The 21,181-nt window shown below is 44.8% G+C and overlaps 1 protein-coding gene across 5 annotated transcripts in view; it reads left to right on the top strand.

The window, feature by feature from the left end:
* The window catches only part of LOC144606521 (flotillin-2), a 93,942-nt gene that overhangs the window by 53,648 nt on the left and 19,113 nt on the right, over nucleotides 1-21,181 (top strand). For all 5 annotated transcript variants that reach the window (XM_078422752.1, XM_078422751.1, XM_078422756.1 and 2 more), the window contains 2 exons: nucleotides 7,244-7,367; nucleotides 16,394-16,512. In XM_078422752.1, the coding sequence (XP_078278878.1) occupies nucleotides 7,244-7,367; nucleotides 16,394-16,512 (243 nt within the window). The remainder of the gene's footprint in view (nucleotides 1-7,243; nucleotides 7,368-16,393; nucleotides 16,513-21,181) is intronic.

Below are 21,181 nucleotides of genomic sequence, written 5' to 3' on the forward strand. Positions count from 1 at the left end.
AATTTCCTGAGGTACTGTATTTCTGCCTCCAGATGGTATATAAAACAGTTTGAAAGATTCAACCTACAGAATCACAACCTGTCATGAAAATTAGTGTGTGGGCAGAGTGAGAAGGAACAAAATAGTTTAAAGCTTTAAACTCGGACGACCATGTGTCATGTCATTAAATTTCAGATGAGAAAATTGAGCATGATTAGCACTTTATTTTCATAGCAATGTGAACCTGATGATTGATTCAGATTTAGATTTCACAGCTTGTGTTGTGCACGATTAACCACTTCCAAAATCTCAAACCCCTCTCTTTCCAGCTTGCTACTCCTAAACTTGCAAAGTCTCTCGGTGCCTTCTCCTCTCAGAGTGTGACAAGTCATACCCTGTCTGTGAAAGGCTGGTAGACACTGAAAGGGAAGGTGTTCAGCGGAACCTCCGTTGTCTAAATACCATTTTGGAGTTGGATTGTAGTTGTGACAGAGATTTAGGAGCAGGAAGTGTTTGGAAGGTAAGAAATAATTGAAACCCATAAATCCCTCTGCTTTGAAGACATAAATTGATCACATTAACATCTATACTCTGAAGTATTAATCACGGTACATCCTGGCACATCAGACTTGCATTCTCATACACCCGCTCAAGGCAACAGCATTTTATTCAATACTAGAAACAAATCAGTGCTCTGACATTTCCAAAATGTTTCCCCTCTTTCACTTCTGGTTCATTGTGATTTTATTTTTCCTCCAACTTCCCCTCCTTATTTTCTTGGCTATGTCTACCTACCTGCCAATTTTGAATAGTCATAGAGTCATACACCACAGAAATAGGCCATATGGCCCACTTCGTCCCTGCTGACCATTTAAATACCATCCACACTAATCCTATTTCCCAGCGTTAGTTCCGTGACCTCAGGTCAAAGTTCCTGACTAGAAATGGGAGTGAATGTTCATCCAAAGTAATATCTCTTGGTCTGAAGAAGGGTCTCGACCCGAAACGTCACCCATTCCTTCTCTCCTGAGATGCTGCCTGACCTACTGAGTTACTCCAGCATTTTGTGAATAAATCTCTTGGTCACAAGATTAATGCTTTCACCTGCATTCTGTGCCAAAGTGTGGGGTTGATAAATCATCATGTCATCTTGTGCTCTGGATCACTGCTCTCAAGGTCATCAGGTTTATGAGCACATTAAACATTGTTGCTTCTCGCTCCTCCCTGACTGCATTGAGTGAAGCCCAATCTGCTGGTGATTTTGGATGAGGTAGCAGATGGGGATGTTATCCAAGTCCCGTTACGGATGCTCAGGCTAGCTCGATGCAATTGTTTTGAGTCTAGTCTCCTTCTCTAATTGATTGAACAGGTCCTTTGGCCTACCGAATCCAAGCCAACCATCGATCACCCATTCACACGAGTTCTACGTTATCCCACTTTCATATCCATTCCTTATACATTAGGAAAATTACAATTACAATTTCCAGAGGCCAATTAATCCACAAAATCACGCGCTTTTGGAATGTGGGATGAAACTGGAGCACTTGGAGAAAAACCCACCAGGTCACAAACTCCACGCAGACAGCACCCGAGATTAGGATCGCACTGTGAGACAGCAACTCCACCAGCTGTGCTACTGTAGTTTTCACGGTCTGGCTGGTATCGGCCTCTGGACCTGTGTTGACAGGGTCAGTTCCAATATGATTCTGTCAGGTGGTTTCCCAAACCTGTTTGGGCTCCGGTAGAGAAATATAAGAAAATAACTGCAGATGCTGGTACAAATCGAAGGTATTTATTCACAAAGTGCTGGAGTACCTCAGCAGGTCGGGCAGCATCTCAGGAGAGAAGGAATGGGTGACGTTTCGGGTCGAGACCCTTCTTCAGACTGATGTCAGGGGACGACGACAAAGGAAGGATGTAGGTGGAGACAGGAAGATGGAGGGAGATCTGGGAAGGAGGAGGGGAAGAGAGGGACAGAGGAAATATCTAAAGTTGGAGATGTCGATGTTCATACCAAGGGGCTGCAAACTGCCCAGGCGAAATATGAGGTGCTGTTCCTCCAATTTCCGGTGGGCCTCACTATGGCACTGGAGGAGGCCCATGACAGAAAGGTCAGACTGGGAATGGGAGGGGGAGTTGAAGTGCTCGGCCACCGGGAGATCAGTTTGGTTAATGCGGACTGAGCGCAGGTGTTCAGCAAAGGGATCGCCGAGCCTGCGCTATTTCCTCGTTCTTCAGGAAACGGGGCTTCCCTTCTTCCATTATAGATGAGGCTCTCACTAGGGTCTCTTCTACATCCCGCAACTTCGCTCTTGCTCCCCCTCCCCCCACTCACAACAAGGACAGAATCCCCTCGTTCTCACCTTCCACCCCACCAGCCAGCGGATCCAACAAATTATCCGCCAACATTTCCGTCACCTACAACGGGACCCCACCACTGGCCATATCTTCCCATCCCCTCCCCTCTCTGCGTTCCGCAGAGACCGTTCCCTCTGCAACTCCCTGGTCCACTCGTCCCATCCTACCCAAACCACCCCAACCCCGGGTACTTTCCCCTGCAACCGCACGGGATGCAACACCTGTCCCTTTACCTCCCCCCTCAACTCCATCCAAGGACCCAAACAGTCTTTCCAGGTGAGACAAAGGTTCACCTGCACCACCTACAACCTCATCTATTGCATCCGCTGCTTTAGATTGCAACTTATTTACATCGGCGAAACCAAGCGCAGGCTCGGCGATCGCTTCGCTGAACACCTGCGTTCGGTCCGCATTAACCAAACTGATCTCCCTGTGGCCGAGCACTTCAACTCCCCCTCCCATTCCCAGTCTGTCCTTTCTGTCATGGGCATCCTCCAGTGCCATAGTGAGGCCCACCGGAAATTGGAGGAACAGCACCTCATATCTCGCCTGGGCAGTTTGCAGCCCAGCGGTATGAACATTGTCTTCTCCAACTTTAGATAGTTCCTCTGTCCCTCTCGTCCCCTCCTCCTTCCCAGATCTCCCTCTATCTTCCTGTCTCCACCTACATCCTTCCTTTGTCCCGCCCCCCCGACATCAGTCTGAAGAAGGGTCTCGACCCGAAACGTCACCCATTCCTTCTCTCCTGAGATGCTGCCCGACCTGCTGAGTTACTCCAGCATTTTGTGAATAAATGGGCTCAGGTAGAGGATTGCCCCCTGAAAATGGAAGTGACCCAAATCGGCATGAGTAAGAGAGTCATTGTGCTTTGGAGATGAGGGGAGGAAAATTGTGTGACCCATTACATAGTCTGGTAACTGTCTACCCACTTTGTGCCCTTAGAATGAGTGTTCCTTGTAGACTTCACGCTGAACTTTACAGAATCAGACATTCAATAAATCCTTTTAATTTTCATTATCTGCATCTGTCTTATAAGTCTTGCATATGTGTGCCATAAATGGCACAGTGCATCTTCAGATTTTTCCCTTATTTGTTTGAAATCTGAACACCTCTGGCAACACCGGCATTCATTGTCCATTTGTTCAACTGTTAACTGAGGATGCAGTTAGGAGTCAACCATAGGTGGGGCTGGAATCGCATACAAGTCCCACTGGGTCAAGAATAGGGTTCAGTCACTATTGGGCGTCAATGAACTTGATTGTTTTTTCTGAGCCGGTAGTTTCAACGTGACTGCCACTGATATCAGTTCTTGATTTCTATGGCTGTTTAATGAAGTAAATTTAAGTTGTCTAGTTGTCATGATGTTGAGCGTACGTTGCCAATGGTCCAGCTCTGGATACTCGTCCAGTGATGCAACCAATCTACCAATTAGATTTGCCTGGATGTTTTAGAGTTGGTCCAATTTTGTAATTCTCCACTCACTCAATTCCTGCACTTTCCAGTGGGCAATTAGGAGTCCACGTTGCAAGCCAGACCTGATGCAGTTCAAATAGCAAGATAGCTTTAATTTTCCTGTGTTCTACTTTGCTGATTGTGTCCACTTTTCTGCAGCTTCAGGTCACACTCTAAATACTTGAGGGAAAACACAAATCTAATGTTGAGAGTTTTGAACTGTTAAGAGATTTGAGATCCTACCTCACTTAATCTAGAGAGGGGTGAAGTGAGGAGGAGACACAGTCACTAGACATCCTGGTGAACATTTCACACTTAATCAAATAGGCAAGGAAGTCATCATCAGATTGTATCTGTAGGAGCTTGCTGTGCTCTTCATGCCCAGCCCATTTCCACATTATGGCAGTAACACACTTCAAAAGTCCCTCAAAGGGTGTAAACCATTGAGATGTTCCAAGGAAAATTGTTGTATAAATGCATGTCCTGTTTTTTTCAGTAGCTAACCATTGATGATTTTTATTTTCTCTGCAGTTTCAGTTGATCATGATCTGCAACCTATGACTTGTTTTAGACTGATTTGGGTGTTGAGCGCTTCCCTGGTGCAAGCACATAAGCCAAATTAGTTCTGTGTTGTATAATTTACTAGCCCTCCTTCCCCACTTCTCTGTTTTGTCATGTTTCTCCTTCTCGAGCATTCTGGATTACAGTGACAAGGGTAATTAGGAGTCCACATTGCAAACCAGACGATGAAGTTCAAACAGCAAGATTGAGAACTTGATTTGCTTCATTAGACTGTTCAAAACTTCTGACAGTTGCAACTGATTTATCAAATCTAAGATGGCTTTTGTGGAAATTGAATTATCCCTTTTATAGACACTAAATGTTTTTAAATAAAACAGTAAAGTGCAAGTGATTAATTGTGGTTAATTGCTGCATTATTGTATTAAGCATTAAAACAATGGAAAACTGTTGTGATTCCAAAGTTGTAACTTTTTAAGGAAGTTCTGCAAACAGTTCCTGAACTTTTTAATACGTTACATGAAGAAGAACGGAAGTATTCTACCATAAGGGTTTTAGATGGGCAATGTAAGAAATAATGAACTGCACAATTAACAAATGTGCTTATTAGAAGACAGGTGTCAATTCTGATCTTTGCATTTTAGAACAAGAATAAATGCATGAAGCAAAGGTTGTGTTCTTCCTGAATATAAAAATACAAGATGCAGGTAGGGCTGCATCCGTGGAAGAGAAACCAACTTGACGAGAAACCAAATTTAGATTTGAAGACCCTGTTGGAACTCGTTCCCTTGTTAGCCTAGTAGAGAGCTTTGCTTTGATGCTAGTCTCTGATGTTGTAATTGTTTTGGGAATTGCCTGGAGTATCCTGGCAGTGGCAGTGCAATCTCCATCAGCAGGAAAGGGGAAGGGGGGCAGAGCGAAAAGAACAAATGAAAGATAAATGACACTGGGCTACATTTCACTTCCATACTAAAAATCAGTGGAAAATGTTTGCTTGAAGCCCCCTTTGAGTTCCAATTGCGATAATGGCCAAAGATAATGGCGGTGCTGACTCGAAGGGCCGAATGGGCTACTCCTGCACCTATTGTCTATTGTCAATCTCTTGGTTCCTGTTGGACGCTGCCACCAGAATGTCTACAACTGGTTGCTGCACAGAGGTAATATTTGAAGGAATGGAGGGGTATGAAATTGAGTCTAAAAGAGAGAAGAAGGGAAAAGTAGGAAGAAATCTGCTTGTTGGCCAGAAAGGACAAGGAAGAGGAGGGAGCAAGGAATGAGGATAGACTGTGGCATAAGGCTGGATGATATCTTTCATCTTCTCATCCTCAAACTGGTGAGGCAAGGTGAGAAGATGAGAAATCCCAGCATTAGTTTAGCTTTATTATTGTCACGTGTACAGTGAAAAGCTTTGTTTTGCATGCTGTCCAAAGAGATCAGATATACCATGTACAAATGCAATCAAGTCAAACTCAAGTACTATAGGTCGATCAAAGGGGAAAATACAGAGTGCAGAATATATATTTCTCAGCATTGTCACACATCAGTTCCATACACAGTCCAATGTCCGCAAGGGGGTAGAGGTCAATCGGACAGTACCCTAGCTTATGGAAGGACTGTTCTGAAGCCCGATGATAGAGGGGAAGAAGCTGTTCCTGAGTCTGGTGGTGTGCGCTTTCAAACTGTGCAGGAGCAGGGAGAAGGAGGAATGACCGGGGTAGGGCAAGTCTTTGATTATATTGACTGCTTTTCAGAGGCAGCCTCTTGTAATCCCTGAAATCCCAAAGGCAAAACAAATTGTAGTGGCACACATAGTCGGAGATAGGAGTGATGATTGAGGGAAGCTTGGGGCAACTGGTGGCTGTCGACAGCCCAGCCTCCTTTTATTTCTGGCTTGATGCTGGGATATTTCTCTCTTTTCCTCTCATCCTACCACCTTCCAGTCTGGAGAAGTTCCCAACCAAGCATAAACTTGAGAAATCAGGGTTACAATAATCTGAAGCTGCAGGGTGGAGATAGCCCATTGCCCTTGACCTGCCTGTACCTCCTTTCAACTGAGGTCAACGTGCATTTAGTGACTATTTAAGGGTGGTTGATTGAGAAGTTAGATGTGTTATATTTCCTTAACCATTTGCACTTCAACATTAAGTGTCTTGCCATTCTGTTACCACAGTAGTGCCCCACCAACAGGGTGCTTTCACATGCTCCCTTGCTCACAATTCTACAGTCAACGGCCAACTCCTTGGACTTCCCTACCTCTTCCAATGCGACTCTCCCTTTTTCCCACCTCCTCCCCATTGCCCTTTGTCAGCTCCACAGTTTGTGTATTTATTTTCCTTATTATTTTGCCGGTTTGACCATGACTGTCACAGCTGCATGCCACAGTCATATTGAATTGCTGCCATGTGGTGATTGTAATTGGTGTGATTCGTGTGAATGCATGCACTTGCAATGGCTCCATCCAGACCAATCAGGTTCACATTTGTCACCTACGCTCCAAACAATAATATGAAGAATCATCCTGTAACAACTTAATTTGGCAACATCTAATTCTGAAAATTAATTGGGTTGATTAATGTATCCAAATCTTACAGTCCAGAGAATCGGAATGAAAACGTACTAAATTCCTTAGTTCCTTATGGATTTCAGTTGCCATGTTAAAGTTACAGGATCCAAGACTGTTTTGTTGCTTTATGCATTGGTGTGCCTTATTTTTAAAGTGTGCTTTGCTTTTCCTTTGTGGTGTGTAATCTGCTTTCATAGTGTAATTCTGCAATTTTTAACAGCTATTAATCTTTAGAAAGTATTACAGATGTATAGTCTTGGTTTAATTCCAGTAAGTGTTACAACACTTCTGTTAATAGTCTTAAAGTATTATCAATATATATTTAGTTGTTTGTCACATGCTGTTGGCTCATGTTCTGTTCTCTGTGTGCAGGTGAAAGTAATGACTGATTTGGATTTGTTAGCTGTGGCATGTGAGCAGTTCCTGGGGAAAAGTGTCACGGAGACCAAAAATGTGGTGCTGCAGACCCTAGAAGGACACCTCCGAGCAATCCTGGGTAACTTTTCTGTCTTGAATTTGTTTGATTCACATCCCAGCAAAGAATTTATCAAGACAAGCTAATATTTCTGCACCACTTGTAACTCATCTGATGATGCGAATGAAAATGGGCAATTGCCAGTCTTGGCTGGTGGGTCCTCTTATGCAAGGCATAAAGCACTTCCCTCCTCAACAAAGATTGCGACCTTTGGATAGGGGTGCACATGCAGGCGCTCTTTCACAGCATGCCTTCACAACTGATCACTCTTCTTCACCTGCTAGGGTGGGATTCGAACCCATGTCTCTGGATCGCCGGTCGAGTAACTTAACTGCTGTAGTCTCATCCAAGATTATCAGGTTGAAGAGTTTGATTGATTGAAAGATAAAGCATGGAACAAAGCCCTTCAGCACACTGACTCTGTGCCAACCATTGATCAGTTCTATGTTACCCCACCTTTGCAGCAACTCCCTACAAACTAGGGGCAATTTACAGAGAACTTGATTTACTTAATTAGGCTGTTCAAAACTTCTGGCAGTTTGCAACTGATTTATCAAATCTAAGATGGCTTTTGTGGAAATTGAAATATCCCTTTATGAATATACAGTAACTCAGCAGGTCGGGCAGCATCTCAGTAGAGAAGGAATGGGTGACGTTTCGGGTCGAGACCCTTCCTCAGACTGATGTCAGGGGGGGCGGGACAAAGGAAGGATGTAGGTGGAGACAGGAAGATAGAGGGAGATCTGGGAAGGAGGAGGGGAAGAGAGGGACAGAGGAACTATCTAAAGTTGGAGAAGTCGATGTTCATACCAAGGGGCTGCAAACTGCCCAGGCGAAATATGAGGTGCTGTTCCTCCAATTTCCGGTGGGCCTTGGAGGAACAGCACCATAGTGAGGCCCACCGGAAATTGGAGGAACAGCACCAGAGTGAGGCCCACCGGAAATTGGAGGAACAGCACCTCATATTTCACCTGGGCAGTTTGCAGCGCCTTGGTATGAACATCGACTTCTCCAACTTTAGATAGTTCCTCTGTCCCTCTCTTCCCCTCCTCCTTCCCAGATCTCCCTCTATCTTCCTGTCTCCACCTACATCCTTCCTTTGTCCCGCCCCCCCTGACATCAGTCTGAGGAAGGGTCTCGACCCGAAACGTCACCCATTCCTTCTCTCCCGAGATGCTGCCCGACCTGCTGAGTTACTCCAGCACTTTGTGAATAAATACCTTCGATTTGTACCAACATCTGCAGTTATTTTCTTATACTATATGAATATACAGTAAATGTTTTTAAATAAAACAGTAAAGTGCAAGTGATTCAAAGCCAAATTGTGGTTAATTGCTGCATAATTGTATTAAGCATTAAAATGGGGAACTGCAGTGATTCCAAAATTGTGACTTTTTAAGGAAGTTCTGCAAACAGTTCCTGAACTTTTTAAAACATTACATGAAGAAGAGTATGGGTGAAAGCTGGAAACGAGAGGTGAGGCAAAGGTGAGGTTGCAGGTGAGGGGAGTTTTGAATGGCAGATGGATGGAAGGAATAAATGACAAATGACAGGGTGACACAGTCGCGTTGTGGTAGATCTACTGCCGTACAGCGCCAGAAACCCAGGTTCGTTCCTGACTACGGCTGCTGCCTGTACGGAGTTTGTACGTTCTCCTCTGACCGCATGGGTTTGCTCTGTGTGCTCCAGTTTTCTCCCACACTCCCAACGACATACAGGTTTGTAGGTTGTGTAGGAAGGGACTGCAAATGCTAGTTTACACTGAAGATAGACACAAAATGCTGGAGTAACACAGCGGGACAGGCTGGATAGAGTATTTGCAGGAGGCAGGTGGGAAGAAGTGTAGTCTAGATAGTTGTGGGAGTCAGTAGGTTTATAATAGGCTTCAGTCGATAGTTTATCTCCTATGATGGAGACAGTGAGATCAAGAAAGGGGAGGGTGTCAGAGATGGTCTACGTGAATTTGAGTGCAGGATGGAAATTGGTAGTGAAGTTATGAAGTCCTTGAGTTTTGCGTGGGTGTAGGAGGTAGCACCAATGCAGTCGTCAATCTAGTGGAGATAGAGTTTGGGGACAGAGCTAGTGTGTGCCTGGAACAGGGCAGGCATGGCTCGGGGCCATACGAGTGCCCATGGCTACGCCTTGGATTTGGAGGAAGAGGGAGGAGTCGAAGGACAAATTGTTGAGAGTAAGGACCAGCTTTATTAGGTGGAGGAGAGTGTTGGCAGAGGGTGGATAGTGTCTTTGCAGGAGGCAAGGAGCCTGTCCCGCTGAGTTTCTCCAGCATTTTGTGTCTATCATCTGGCTGTAGGTTAATTGGCTTCTGTAAAAATGCTAAATTGTTGCGAGAATGCAGGATAGTGTTAGTGTACGGGATGATTGCTGGTTGGCATGGACCCGGCGGGCCGAAGGGCCTGTTTCGTACTGTATCTCTTAAAAAATGTATGACAGAGGTGAGATGGGTGTCAAATGAGGCAAGAGGAGGAGAAATTTAAAGCCAGTAGGAGTGATATGTGTAATGCTATATACCCTCTAGTCTTTGACATTTCCACACTAGGAAAATGGTTCACTGTGCCCTTTCTAAGCCTCATCCTTTTATATACTTCCATCAGGTATCCCCTCAGCCTCTGACACTACAGATAAAACAATCCAAGTTTGTCCAGCTTCCCTTTCCAGCTAATACCCTCTGATCCAGGCAACCTATTCTGCAGTCTCTCCAAACCCTCCACATCCTTCTTGTAAAGGGGCGGCCAGACATATGCAGCCTATCCAGTCTCATAAAGTTGCAGTTTAACAAATTCCTGTAAAATTTAGTGCACGTTCAAAAGAGGAAGCTAGAATAGAGGAAGCAAAGAGGAAAAGAATACCTTGAAAGTAAAAACCACTGCTGCAGTTCTGTCACCTGAATATCGGAACTTTCGAGTCCAGATTGATCTAATGAACCACCTCTGTGCACATCACAACACTTTTCATTTAATATGCATGGCCTTATTTGAGAACGAGTGATGAACAACAAATATCCTCCTGCCGCACGCAGTATTGCTGAGAGTGGACTGAGTACAAGGTTCGGTGTGTGACCTTCAATGTCCTTGCTACCGTTAGCTTTTAGCCACTGCTTCTCATTGTATGCCGTAGTATTCAACTCCTATGCTTTGGGACATTTTATTTTGCTGAAGGCTGTATACAAATGTAATTTACTAAGTAGTGGCTAAGGTTCCTTCCTGTTCCTTCCCTGTCCATGCTCTTTTATTCCAATGGGAAGGCTCCTGACCGCTCTGAAGTGTGGGAGAAGGAAGGTGAAGAGGGAGGGAGGGCAGGAAATAGCAACTCAATCAAACTGAGAGCCCATGCTATATTTGCACATAAGTGATGTGTGGACCCTAACCACAATGGAAAGATTGATGTCTTCAGTGCAGTAACAGCGGAGACGGTATTGAGTAAAAGTACACTTATAGGTGCCGAGGCGGTATTTGCCCTGTTGCCGCACTCATCTCTTCTACTGTTGATCAGATAATCCAGTGGAGCTCACCCAGCTCAGAAGGGAATCTGCACTGGGTTCCCTTCCAATGGCCAGCAGTCTCAAGCTGCACCAGCCTCCTACATGTCCCCCCTGCCGGTCAGTGAAATGTTACCGATCATGTGATGAGGCTAGAGCTGGCTTTGTTCAACAGTAAATTTGCAGTGATCTACAAAGAACAGGCACCATGTACTGTGTTTGATCTGATCTTTGAAATGAAATAGAGGTTCTTTGATAAATCAAATAAAAGCTTTTTCTATCTTAACGAGTGAGAGAACCAATTTAAAATTCAAGTCTATTTCTCATGCATTTATCCCAAAGATTCAATAATAAAAGGGCATCTATAAATTCTAAAATTGCCCATCGCATTCAAAACTAATAATCCAATGCCACTTGATTTCCATAATCATCTCATAAAGTAGAAATAAATTATATATAACAAATTTCATAACATTGCCAATGAAAGCTTTGTTTGGTCTGTTTTTAAAGTCAATAATTGTACTTAAGGAGTCTAGAAAATCGGGAGCAGGAGTGAACCATTTGATCCTTCACACTATCCCTGCTTTTCATTGAGATCATAGCTGATTCTCCAACCCAAGACCGTATTCCCTCTCTCTCTCTCCCCTCGCCTCTTGATGTATTTTGGTCTAGAAACCCATCTACTTTGTAAATGTCCATGATCTTTTTTGGCAATGAATTCTACAGATACATCACATTCTGAGTGATGAATATTTCCCTTATCTTAGCCTAAACATTTAACTCGTGGTCCTGAAACTGTGACCTCCCTCATTGATGAATCCTCAGCCAGGGGCAACATCCCTAGTCATCTAAGCGCAGTGAGAACTTTATACATGTCAGTGAGATCCCTTCCAAATTGTCGTGAATGCAGGCCTATTCAACCCAAAATCTCTGGAATCTTCTTTGCATTCTTTCTGCATCAGGTATCTCCTTTATTAAGTCGTGAGATTAAAACTGTACACAGTGCTCCATGTATGGTCTGACATGAGCCTTGAATTAGTTTAGTAATACGCCCTATCTCCTCAATTCAAAACCTCCTCCAATGAAGACCAAACCGTTTGCTGCTTCAACTGCTTGAATCACCTGCTAATTCATTTTCCATGAATGATATAGGAGAGCATCCACATTACTTTATGCATCAGTTTTCCACCCTAACCCTAGTAAAAGAAAACCTTGACCCTTGCATCTCTTTTATACTTTACCCCTCTTACCTTACAGCTATGCTTTTTAGCCCTTGACATTTCCACCCTGCGAGGAAGATTCTGACTATTTACCCTATCTCATAAGGCCATATGTGATAGGAGTAGAATTAGGCCATGCGACCTATCATGTCTACTCCGCTATTCAATCATGTCTGATCTATCTTTCCTTCTTAACCTCAATCTCCTGCCTTCTCCCCATAACATTTGACACCTGTACTAATCAAAAATTTATGACTTAAAAATATCCACTGACTTGGCCTCCACAGCCTTCTGTGGCAAAGAATTCCACAGATCCACCACCCTCTGACTAAAGAAATTTCTCCTCGTCGCCTTCCTAAAAGGATTCTAAGGCTATGACCTCTAGCCCGAGACTCTCCCACTAGTAGAAACATTCTCCACATCCACTCTATCCAAGCCTTTCACTATTCTGTATGTTTCAATGAGGTCCCCCTCATCTTCTAAACTCCAGCGAGTACAGGCCCAGTGTCGACAAACGCTCATCATAGGTTAGACAATAGACAATAGGTGCAGGAGTAGGCCATTCGGCCCTTCGAGCCAGCACCACCATTCAATGTGATCGTGGCTGATCATTCACAATCAGTACCCCGTTCCTGCCTTCTCCCCATATTCCATTAACGGTTAACCACATTCCTGGGATCATTCTTGTAAACAGTGTCTCCGTGTCTCTCAGGTATCACAAAATGCTGGAGTAACTTGGCGGGTCAGGCAGCATCTCAGGAGAAGTCAAGTCAAGTCAAGCAGGAATGGGTGACGTTTCGGGTAGAGGCCCTTCTTCAGACTAATGTCAGGGGAGGGGGCGGGACAAAGATAGGATGTAGTTGGAGACAGGCAGTGGGAGAACTGGGAAGGGGGAGAGAACGAAGAGGGACAGAGGAACTATCTGAAGTTAGAGAAATCAATGTTCATACTGCTGGGGTGTAAGCTGCCCAAGCGAAATATGAGATGCTGTTCCTCCAATTTGCAGTGGGCCTCACTATGACATTGGAGGAAGCCCATGACAGAAAAGTCAGACTGGGAGTGGGAGGGGGAGTTGAAGTACTGAGCCTCCGGGAGATCAAGTTGGTTAAGGCGGACTGAGCGAAGGTGTTGAGCGAAACGATCGCCGAGCCCGCGTTTGGTCTTGCCGATGTAGAGAAGTTGATATCTGGAACAGCGGATACAATAGATGAGGTTGAAGGAGGTGCAGGTGAACCTCTGCCTCACCTGGAAAGACTGTTTGGGTCCTTGGATACCTTCGATTTGTACCAGCATCATCATCATATCATATCATATCATATATATACAGCCGGAAACAGGCCTTTTCGGCCCACCAAGTCCGTGCCGCCCAGTGATCCCCGTACATTAACACTATCCTACACCCACTAGGGACAATTTTTACATTTACCCAGCCAATTAACCTACATACCTGTACGTCTTTGGAGTGTGGGAGGAAACCGAAGATCTCGGAGAAAACCCACGCAGGTCACGGGGAGAACGTACAAACTCCTTACAGTACAGCACCCGTAGTCAGGATCGAACCTGAGTCTCCGGCGCTGCATTCGCTGTAAAGCAGCAACTCTACCGCTGCGCTACCGTGCCGCCCTCTGCAGTTATTTTCCTGCCCTCCGTGTCTCTCATGTGGGGCTTTATTAAAAGCTGTCCAAAAATACAATGATACCGTATCTACTGGTTCCTCCTTATCTATTCTACCAGCTACACTCTTAAATGAATCTCCAGTGAGTTCATCACATGATTGTGCTTTCATAAATCCTTGTTCATTTTGTCTATTCCCACCGATGTTTTCTAAGTGTCCGAACACTAGCTACGGAATCAGTCTGGCATCTATTTGAAGCTGAGCCAGGCTGCTTGCAGCCTCTTGTCGATGAGCCGAGTCAAATTTCAGTTCTCATATTCTTGCCATTGTTTATGTTGATGTCCCTGTGTCACTGGTATCTTTGCTTATCCCTGTAAATCAATGCTCCTCCAGATTCAGACCTTGGATCGTTCCCAACTCGAATTCCTCACCTTTGTTAGTTTTGTCTTTACTTGCTACGATCCAAAACAAAAAAACTTTCTCCCAAAGCATCTCTATCTCTTTCTTTCCTTAAGACCTGTGTCAAGAAGTACTAATGTCTCTGCAAAGACGAGCACAGGTGCTACACTGTTGGTGGTACTGCCTTTTGGGCAGTCATTGCTGTTCATCTTCTCTCTCGTTGAGATACAATAGATCCAAAATACCATCGGAAGGAGCTCCATCCCATATCCTGGCTAGTTTTTATCACTCAAGCAATACTAATATCTAGTGCTTTGCCATGTGTGTATTGGCTGCTGTGCATTCTATATTACTGCAGAGATATAAAAAGCAGAGCACAGAGGCGCAGCAGTAGAGTTGCACTTTTATGGCGACAGAGACCCCGGTTTGATCCTGACTACAGCTGCTGTCTGTATGGAGTTTGTACATTCTCCTTGTGACTGCGTGGGTTTTCTTTGGATGCTCCAGTTTCCCAAAGACGTAGGTTAAATGGGATCTGTAAATTGACCCTAGTGTGTCGGATGTGTTACTGGTTGGAATGGAATTGGTGGGCTGGGAGGACCGCCGCCCATCCTGGCGTGCCCCGCGCCTGACCTTCCTCCAGTGGTGCAGCGCAGCGTCAGAGAGAAGGTCAAAGAAAATGGCCGCCGGCAGGACGAGCACACAGCAGCGCCTTGCGGCCGCTCCTGCTGCTGGCCACCACGATGGCTGCTCGGGGTGAGTGGCTCCCTTTCCCCTTTCCTCTCGCCCGGCCCCGGGGGAGACTTCCCGGCCGCCAACGGGTTCATGGGTCATCGGTTGGGGGAGGGTTGTCGGGCCCGCAGGAGAGGTTTGGACCCAACGGGTCCATGGGTCGTCTTGTAACGTATAAAAGTACTTCCTTGGCTGTGAAGCAAATTGAGTTGACCCAAAAGGGATGTGATGGATCCAATAAAAATCAATTATTTTCTTTTAATGTTGATAGAGAGATTGTCCAGAACTGCTGAACTCTGCAATTTTCTGTTTACCTAATAGAGTACACACTGGGCCTTGGTTTATTGTACATTCGTGGCAGTGCAGCACTTTCTCAATACTACACAGGGAGTATCAGATTAGATTTTATTTTCCAGAATCAGACGAGGACTTGAATTTGCATCCTCTGATTCATTGATGAGTCTAGGCCGCGTTTATAAGTCTTTACCTTTCTGGTATGTTCCATTGACCTTTGACCATTCATGCCAAGTATTGAATTGCTCTGCTGTTTCTTTTTTTTCCATCAAAGTCGCTCACTTCAATTCATTCAACCTTCACATTCTTACTTTAAATTCCAATGCCATGTGTCCTTTCCCTAATTCAACACTGCTGAAACGGTATTGTCTAATAACTCCTTTGTGGGACTTGTTGCCACAGATTTACAAAGCATAACGATCGAAAGAAAAAACAAAGCTGTTCCCCAATCACAGCACGACTGTTCCTTGACATAGTTTTCATAAGACCATGAGTGATAGGAGGAGAATTAGGCCATTCAGCCCACCAAGTCTACTCCTTTCAATCATGGCTAATCTATATCTCCCTCCTAACCACATTCTACTGCCTTCTCCCCCATAACCTCTAACACCTGTACTAATCAAGAATCTATCTATCTCTGCCTTAAATATATCCACTGACAGCCTCCACAACCATCTGTGGCAAAGAATTCCACAGATTCACCACCCTCTGACTAAAGAAATTTCTCCTCGTCACCTTGCTGAAGGAATGTCTTTTAATTTCGAGGCTATGACCCCTTGTCCTAGACTCGCCCTCTAATGGAAATATCCTCTCCACATCCACTCTATCCAAGCCTTTCACTATTTTGTACATTTCAATGAGGTCGCCCCTCACACTTCTAAACTCCAGCGAGTACAGGCTCAGTGCCATCAAAAGCTCATATGTTAACCTACTCATTCCTGGTGAAATGTAGTCTCAACCTAGATCATGGGCTGATCGTCCCTGAGTTGGACTCAAACCCACAACCTTCTGTCTCAGATGCAAGAGCATTACCATTCAGCTGACAAAGCATGAGTTTTAATCCACAGCTGACCAACAATTCAGATCGCTGTCAATCACGTGAGAGGTTTATAGTTCTGTGAACACGGGGTGGACTAATTGATGCCAGAGGGGGCAATGCGAGGTGTAGTGCTTTGGTACTTGCCCATGTTGAGGACTGCATAAGCTCGCTGCTTGATGTACCTGACACTGGTTACAAGATCAGGGCCCGCACTGAGTCACACTCACCCCCAGCATTTGCTCTTCCTCACAGGAACATTGACTGTCGAAGCCATTTACCAAGACCGTGATCAGTTTGCTCAGCTGGTGCGAGAGGTGGCTTCTCCTGATGTAGGCCGCATGGGAATCGATATCCTCAGCTTCACTATCAAGGTAAAACAAATACTTGCATCTCAGATTTAAATGGATTATAAATGTTTCCATCAGCTGCTGGACCAGACAAAGGAAGTGGAGTGAACTCACTGGGTACTTATTTAGCCTCGGGGAAGGGTATTCCTTATTTGAGATCGGTGGGTGGGATATTTAAAGTGAGTGACTTGCCTCCTGACTCCACAAACGCTTTCTGCCGTCTACAAGGCAGTCCGAAGTGTGGTGGAATACTTGCTGCTTGCCAAGATGGATGCCGGCCCAACAACATTCAAGGAGCTTGATACTATGCAGAGTAAAGCAGCTCATTGGACTGGCATCCAGTTACTACTATGAACGTTCCTTCCTTGCACCATCCATATGTCAAGACTAGTGAATACCATCTACTAAATGTGCTATTGAAAATTTATTCGATCACTCATCTCAGGTCTTCAAAGTCTACTGCCAAACGTGCAAGAACAGCAGATGCATGGGAACCCCAGGAGGTCTCCCTCTAGTCACTCTCCAGACTCATGGAAATATATATCTGTTCTTTCATCATCTCTGAATCTAAATCCTGAAACTCAATTCTCAGTGTTAAGATAAGAGCACTTTCACACCAAAATTTAAGAAGGTGCCTCCCTGCCATCTTGAGCGGTCCCATTAGGCAAATGTTGGTGAGCTGGTGTTGACTGCTGGTGACCCAGTGGGTTATCTCTTGAGTATAATTATAAAGCAATGAACAGTAAATGCCAACCTAGTCTAAGTGTCTTATAAGTAATAAAAATTAAATAAAACAACTTGTTTTGGTTTGGTCCTTAGAACAGGAGAAGGCCATTCTTCACCCTGAGGTGCTGTTTCCACCCAGCCAAGTTATTTTACACTACCTTCCAGTGACCCTTAATATGTGCCGTAATATAATTAAACAGTAGATTCAAGATTCAATTTAATTGTCACATGTACCAATTAAGGTACACTGAAATTTGAGTTGCCATACAGCCATACTAAGTAAAAAGCTACAAGACACACAGCCACATAAAATAAAATTTAACCTAAACATCCACCACAGCGGACTCCACATTCCTCACTGTGATGGAAGGTAATAAAGTTCAATCTACTTCCTCTTTGTTCACCCGCGGTCAGGGCTGTTGAACCGTCCGCAGTCGCCGCTGCCGAATGTCCAAGCCCTCGCGTCAGGATGATTGAATTCCTGCGTCAGAACGGTTGACAAACTCTCCGCGGCATTGCAGCTCCCGAGTCGACCTCTTATTACCAGAGACTGCGGGCTTCCCCATGTTAAAGTCCACAGGCCCCGCGGTTGGAGCTGTCCACAGTCAAAGGATCGCAGCTCTCGATGTTAAAGACCGCGCCGTGCCCGCAGTTCTAAGCACTTGTTATATCAGTCGACATGGCGAAGAGGAAGAACTTTGCTTTCCTCTATCTAAGCCTGTAAGTAGTTCTTGCTGCCTCTCATCTATGTATTGTATTTGCGACAAACTGCAGATGCTGGATTTGTGGCAGAGAGAAACAACATTAGAAGTTTCAGGTCTACGAACTGTTGGAATTGGGAAAAGTTGGAAGTCAGATATGTTTTGAGTTGCAGAGAAGGAAGAGGTGCGAATAGAACAAAGAAGCTGAGAACTGAGAGACTGAATGGCACAAGAAGTGGCTCTGGAGGTCTGGTGGAGATGTGAATAGAAGGAAATGAATGTGAACATACGGGAGAAATAAGTGCTGGAATCACGAGACTGCAGATGCTGGAATTTTGAGCAAATCACAAGTACTGGAGGAACTCAGCAGTTCAGGCAGCATCTGGGGATGAATGGACAGACGACATTTCATGTCTGGATCCCCCACACTGATCGGAGGAGGGAAAAGCTGGAATGGAGGTTGGGGGAGGGGGAGAGGGAGAAGTATAGTCAAAAAGCAGTCAACTGCTTAATTGTTAAATGCAAAACATGAAAATACTGGATATGTGAAATAAAGCAGAGTATTTTTTGTAAACAGCTACTGTCACATCAAATGTGACAGGTTTTAAGACAAAATAGAGACACATTGCTGGAGGAACTCAGCGGGTAGGTAGCATCTCTGGAGAAAAAGGATGAGTGACGTTTCGGGTCAGGTTCTCGGGCAGACTGGAAAGATCAAATCAGTGAGCTGAAGAATGTCGAGTTAGACAATGAGATCTTTTCCTTGATCTTGTAGTTGAGGCAGGTACAATAACAACATTTGGCCATGTACATGCTTGAGAAGGGTTTAGAGGGTTATGGACCCAACCCAGGCAAATGGGACTGGCTTAGATGAGATATCATGATAAGCATTGGCTGAATAACCTGTTTTGCTGCTACATGCCACTGACGTTTATGACTTACCTGGAGGATAGCGACCAGTTCCATTTGTTACCTGAAAGACAGGTTATCTTGGTAGACAGGTTGTGGTGAAGGGGCTGTTTCCCTGCTGCATTGACTTGTCCTATGACTGAGATCAGCATTGTTAACAGTCTAACCAAGGCCAAGTTCAGTAACTCTTTCCAGCCCTTTCCCTTCCAGCACCTTGAGGTAAGGGTTAATATGCCTTAATGATTTGGTGGCTGTGGATTGGCTGCTTATGTCTTCTGTACTTGCGAGTCTGAGTTGTCCTGATTAAGGCAGGAAGCTGATATTAATGTTTCCCAGACAGCTTGCCTTTGATCTGAGGGAATGCCAGGAAATGAAAGCTGGCTGATTCCATGCAGGCATCGTTGATTAACCCAGGCTGTGATCCGTCTACTTACACGTATCGGAATGAAGCTCTGACACGAGGTGGCCTTGATGATCTGCTGGCGGTCGGGACCAGCAGCGGGAAGGAAGGATAAATAGCACCATGTGTACAGTTTTTTTCCATGGAGTTGGTGGTCAATGTTCTGTGCCGGCTGCTAGTTACCTGCCCCTGGGTTGGTTTGGTGACTGCAGCTTGAGTCTCATTGCAGGCTTAGATAGTTCTGAACTTGATGCTCCTACCTGGATTTGCATGTTCCTCTGGGCAATTTTATGCAAATCTATGCAAAGGGCGTTCAAGGCAAGTTTTACAACTCGGCAAGCCCATGGAAAATGTTAGAAGGTTTTTCTGAAAGTTCCTGATGGCTCAGCTATGAAAGGCAGACAAAGGTCTCAGATTTGACAAGGACATGCTTAAGACTTTTGAAGGAACATGTGTCTGTATCCTTAATGTTATCACGTGAACATGTGCAGGCATATCTCTTAGCTTGATGGGGGTGGCCCATGCCAAATAACTCCTCCACGGACCCCGCCGAACCCAACCTCCATCTGCCTCTCTGATATTGAACACAACAAAAGATAGACACAAAATGCTGGAGTAACTCAGCAGGTCAGGTAGCATCTCTGAAAAAAAAGAATAGGTGATGTTTCAGGTCAAGACCTTCAGACCTGAGTCTGAAGAAGGGTCTTGACCCGAAGCATCACCGATTACATTTTTTCCAGAGATGCTGCCTGACCGGCTGAGTTATCCCAGCATTTTGTATCTATCTTCGGTGTAAACCAGTATCTGGAGTTCCTTCCTACGCAAAAATAACACTAAACCTGAATTCACAACTGAGGAGAAAATAGTTAAGGCTGCCACTCTTACAGTGATCTGCGTGGAGAAAATATATGCTCATTGCACTGCCTGAAATGGAGGTGGCAGTAAACTCACTGGCAACTTTCAAAGCAGATTTTTCTCCAAAGCTATCTTTACCCAAAAAGGAAAAGATTGCTGCCAACTCATTTCATTCCACACGCTATTAAGAAATGGCTGGAAGTACTGGATATGACCAATGTTATGAATGGCAACAACATCCCAGCTGCTGCATTGAGGACTGAGTTCCAGAACTTGGCCAAACAATTCCAGGACAGTTAGAGCATGGCATCCATCCAGCAGTGTGGGAAATCACCCAGGTTTGGCCTGTCCATTTAGCTCGAGACAAAGGCCATGTTATTCCCAGACCTTGTTTCCCACTCTGAAGTGTCTTGGGGAATTCCCGGTGACGGCTGGAAGCAGAACCATGATTCCCATTCATTTTCTTTATCTGAGCCTTCGCTGGTATGTTTTTAAGAAGATGTTGCCAAGTTGCTGCTTTGAACCACTGACCAGACCAGAGCAGCAATTGGGAAAGAAAGCGGTCCTTGATTGTTAACACTGAATGGGTATGGGGTTATCCGCCCATCTGAACTTGCAGTCCGACGACTTCATTTGAGCAGAAACACAGAGCTGGGTGCTACTGACAGTCCATTGGTATATGATCAGCAATAAATTGCTCCCTGTCAGTCTCATGGAGAAAAGGAAGTCAAGTCAAATTTATTATATGCACAAGTATGTTGAGATACAGGCACAATGAAAATCTTGCTTGCGGCAGCATCATAGATTCAAACACACATAGACATGAATTATACATAAATTCTACAAGACAGTGAAAAGGAGTGCAAAAATATGTAATTTTTCAAAAATACACAATCAGAAAACAAGTCCATGGTCGTGCAAGAGGTGGTACGTTGTGTTTCGATGCTGAGATGGGATTAGGGTAGTGTGGTTGTTCAAGAACCTGATTGTGATTGTAGGAAAATGGCTGTTCCTGCACCTGGTGGTGAGGGACTTCAGGCTTCAGTACCTCCTGCCCAATAGTATCAGCGAGAAGAGGGGTCCCTAATAGATGCCACCACCT

Source organism: Rhinoraja longicauda, chromosome 26 (assembly GCF_053455715.1).
Source record: "Rhinoraja longicauda isolate Sanriku21f chromosome 26, sRhiLon1.1, whole genome shotgun sequence".
NCBI classification, from domain to species: domain Eukaryota; kingdom Metazoa; phylum Chordata; class Chondrichthyes; order Rajiformes; family Arhynchobatidae; genus Rhinoraja; species Rhinoraja longicauda.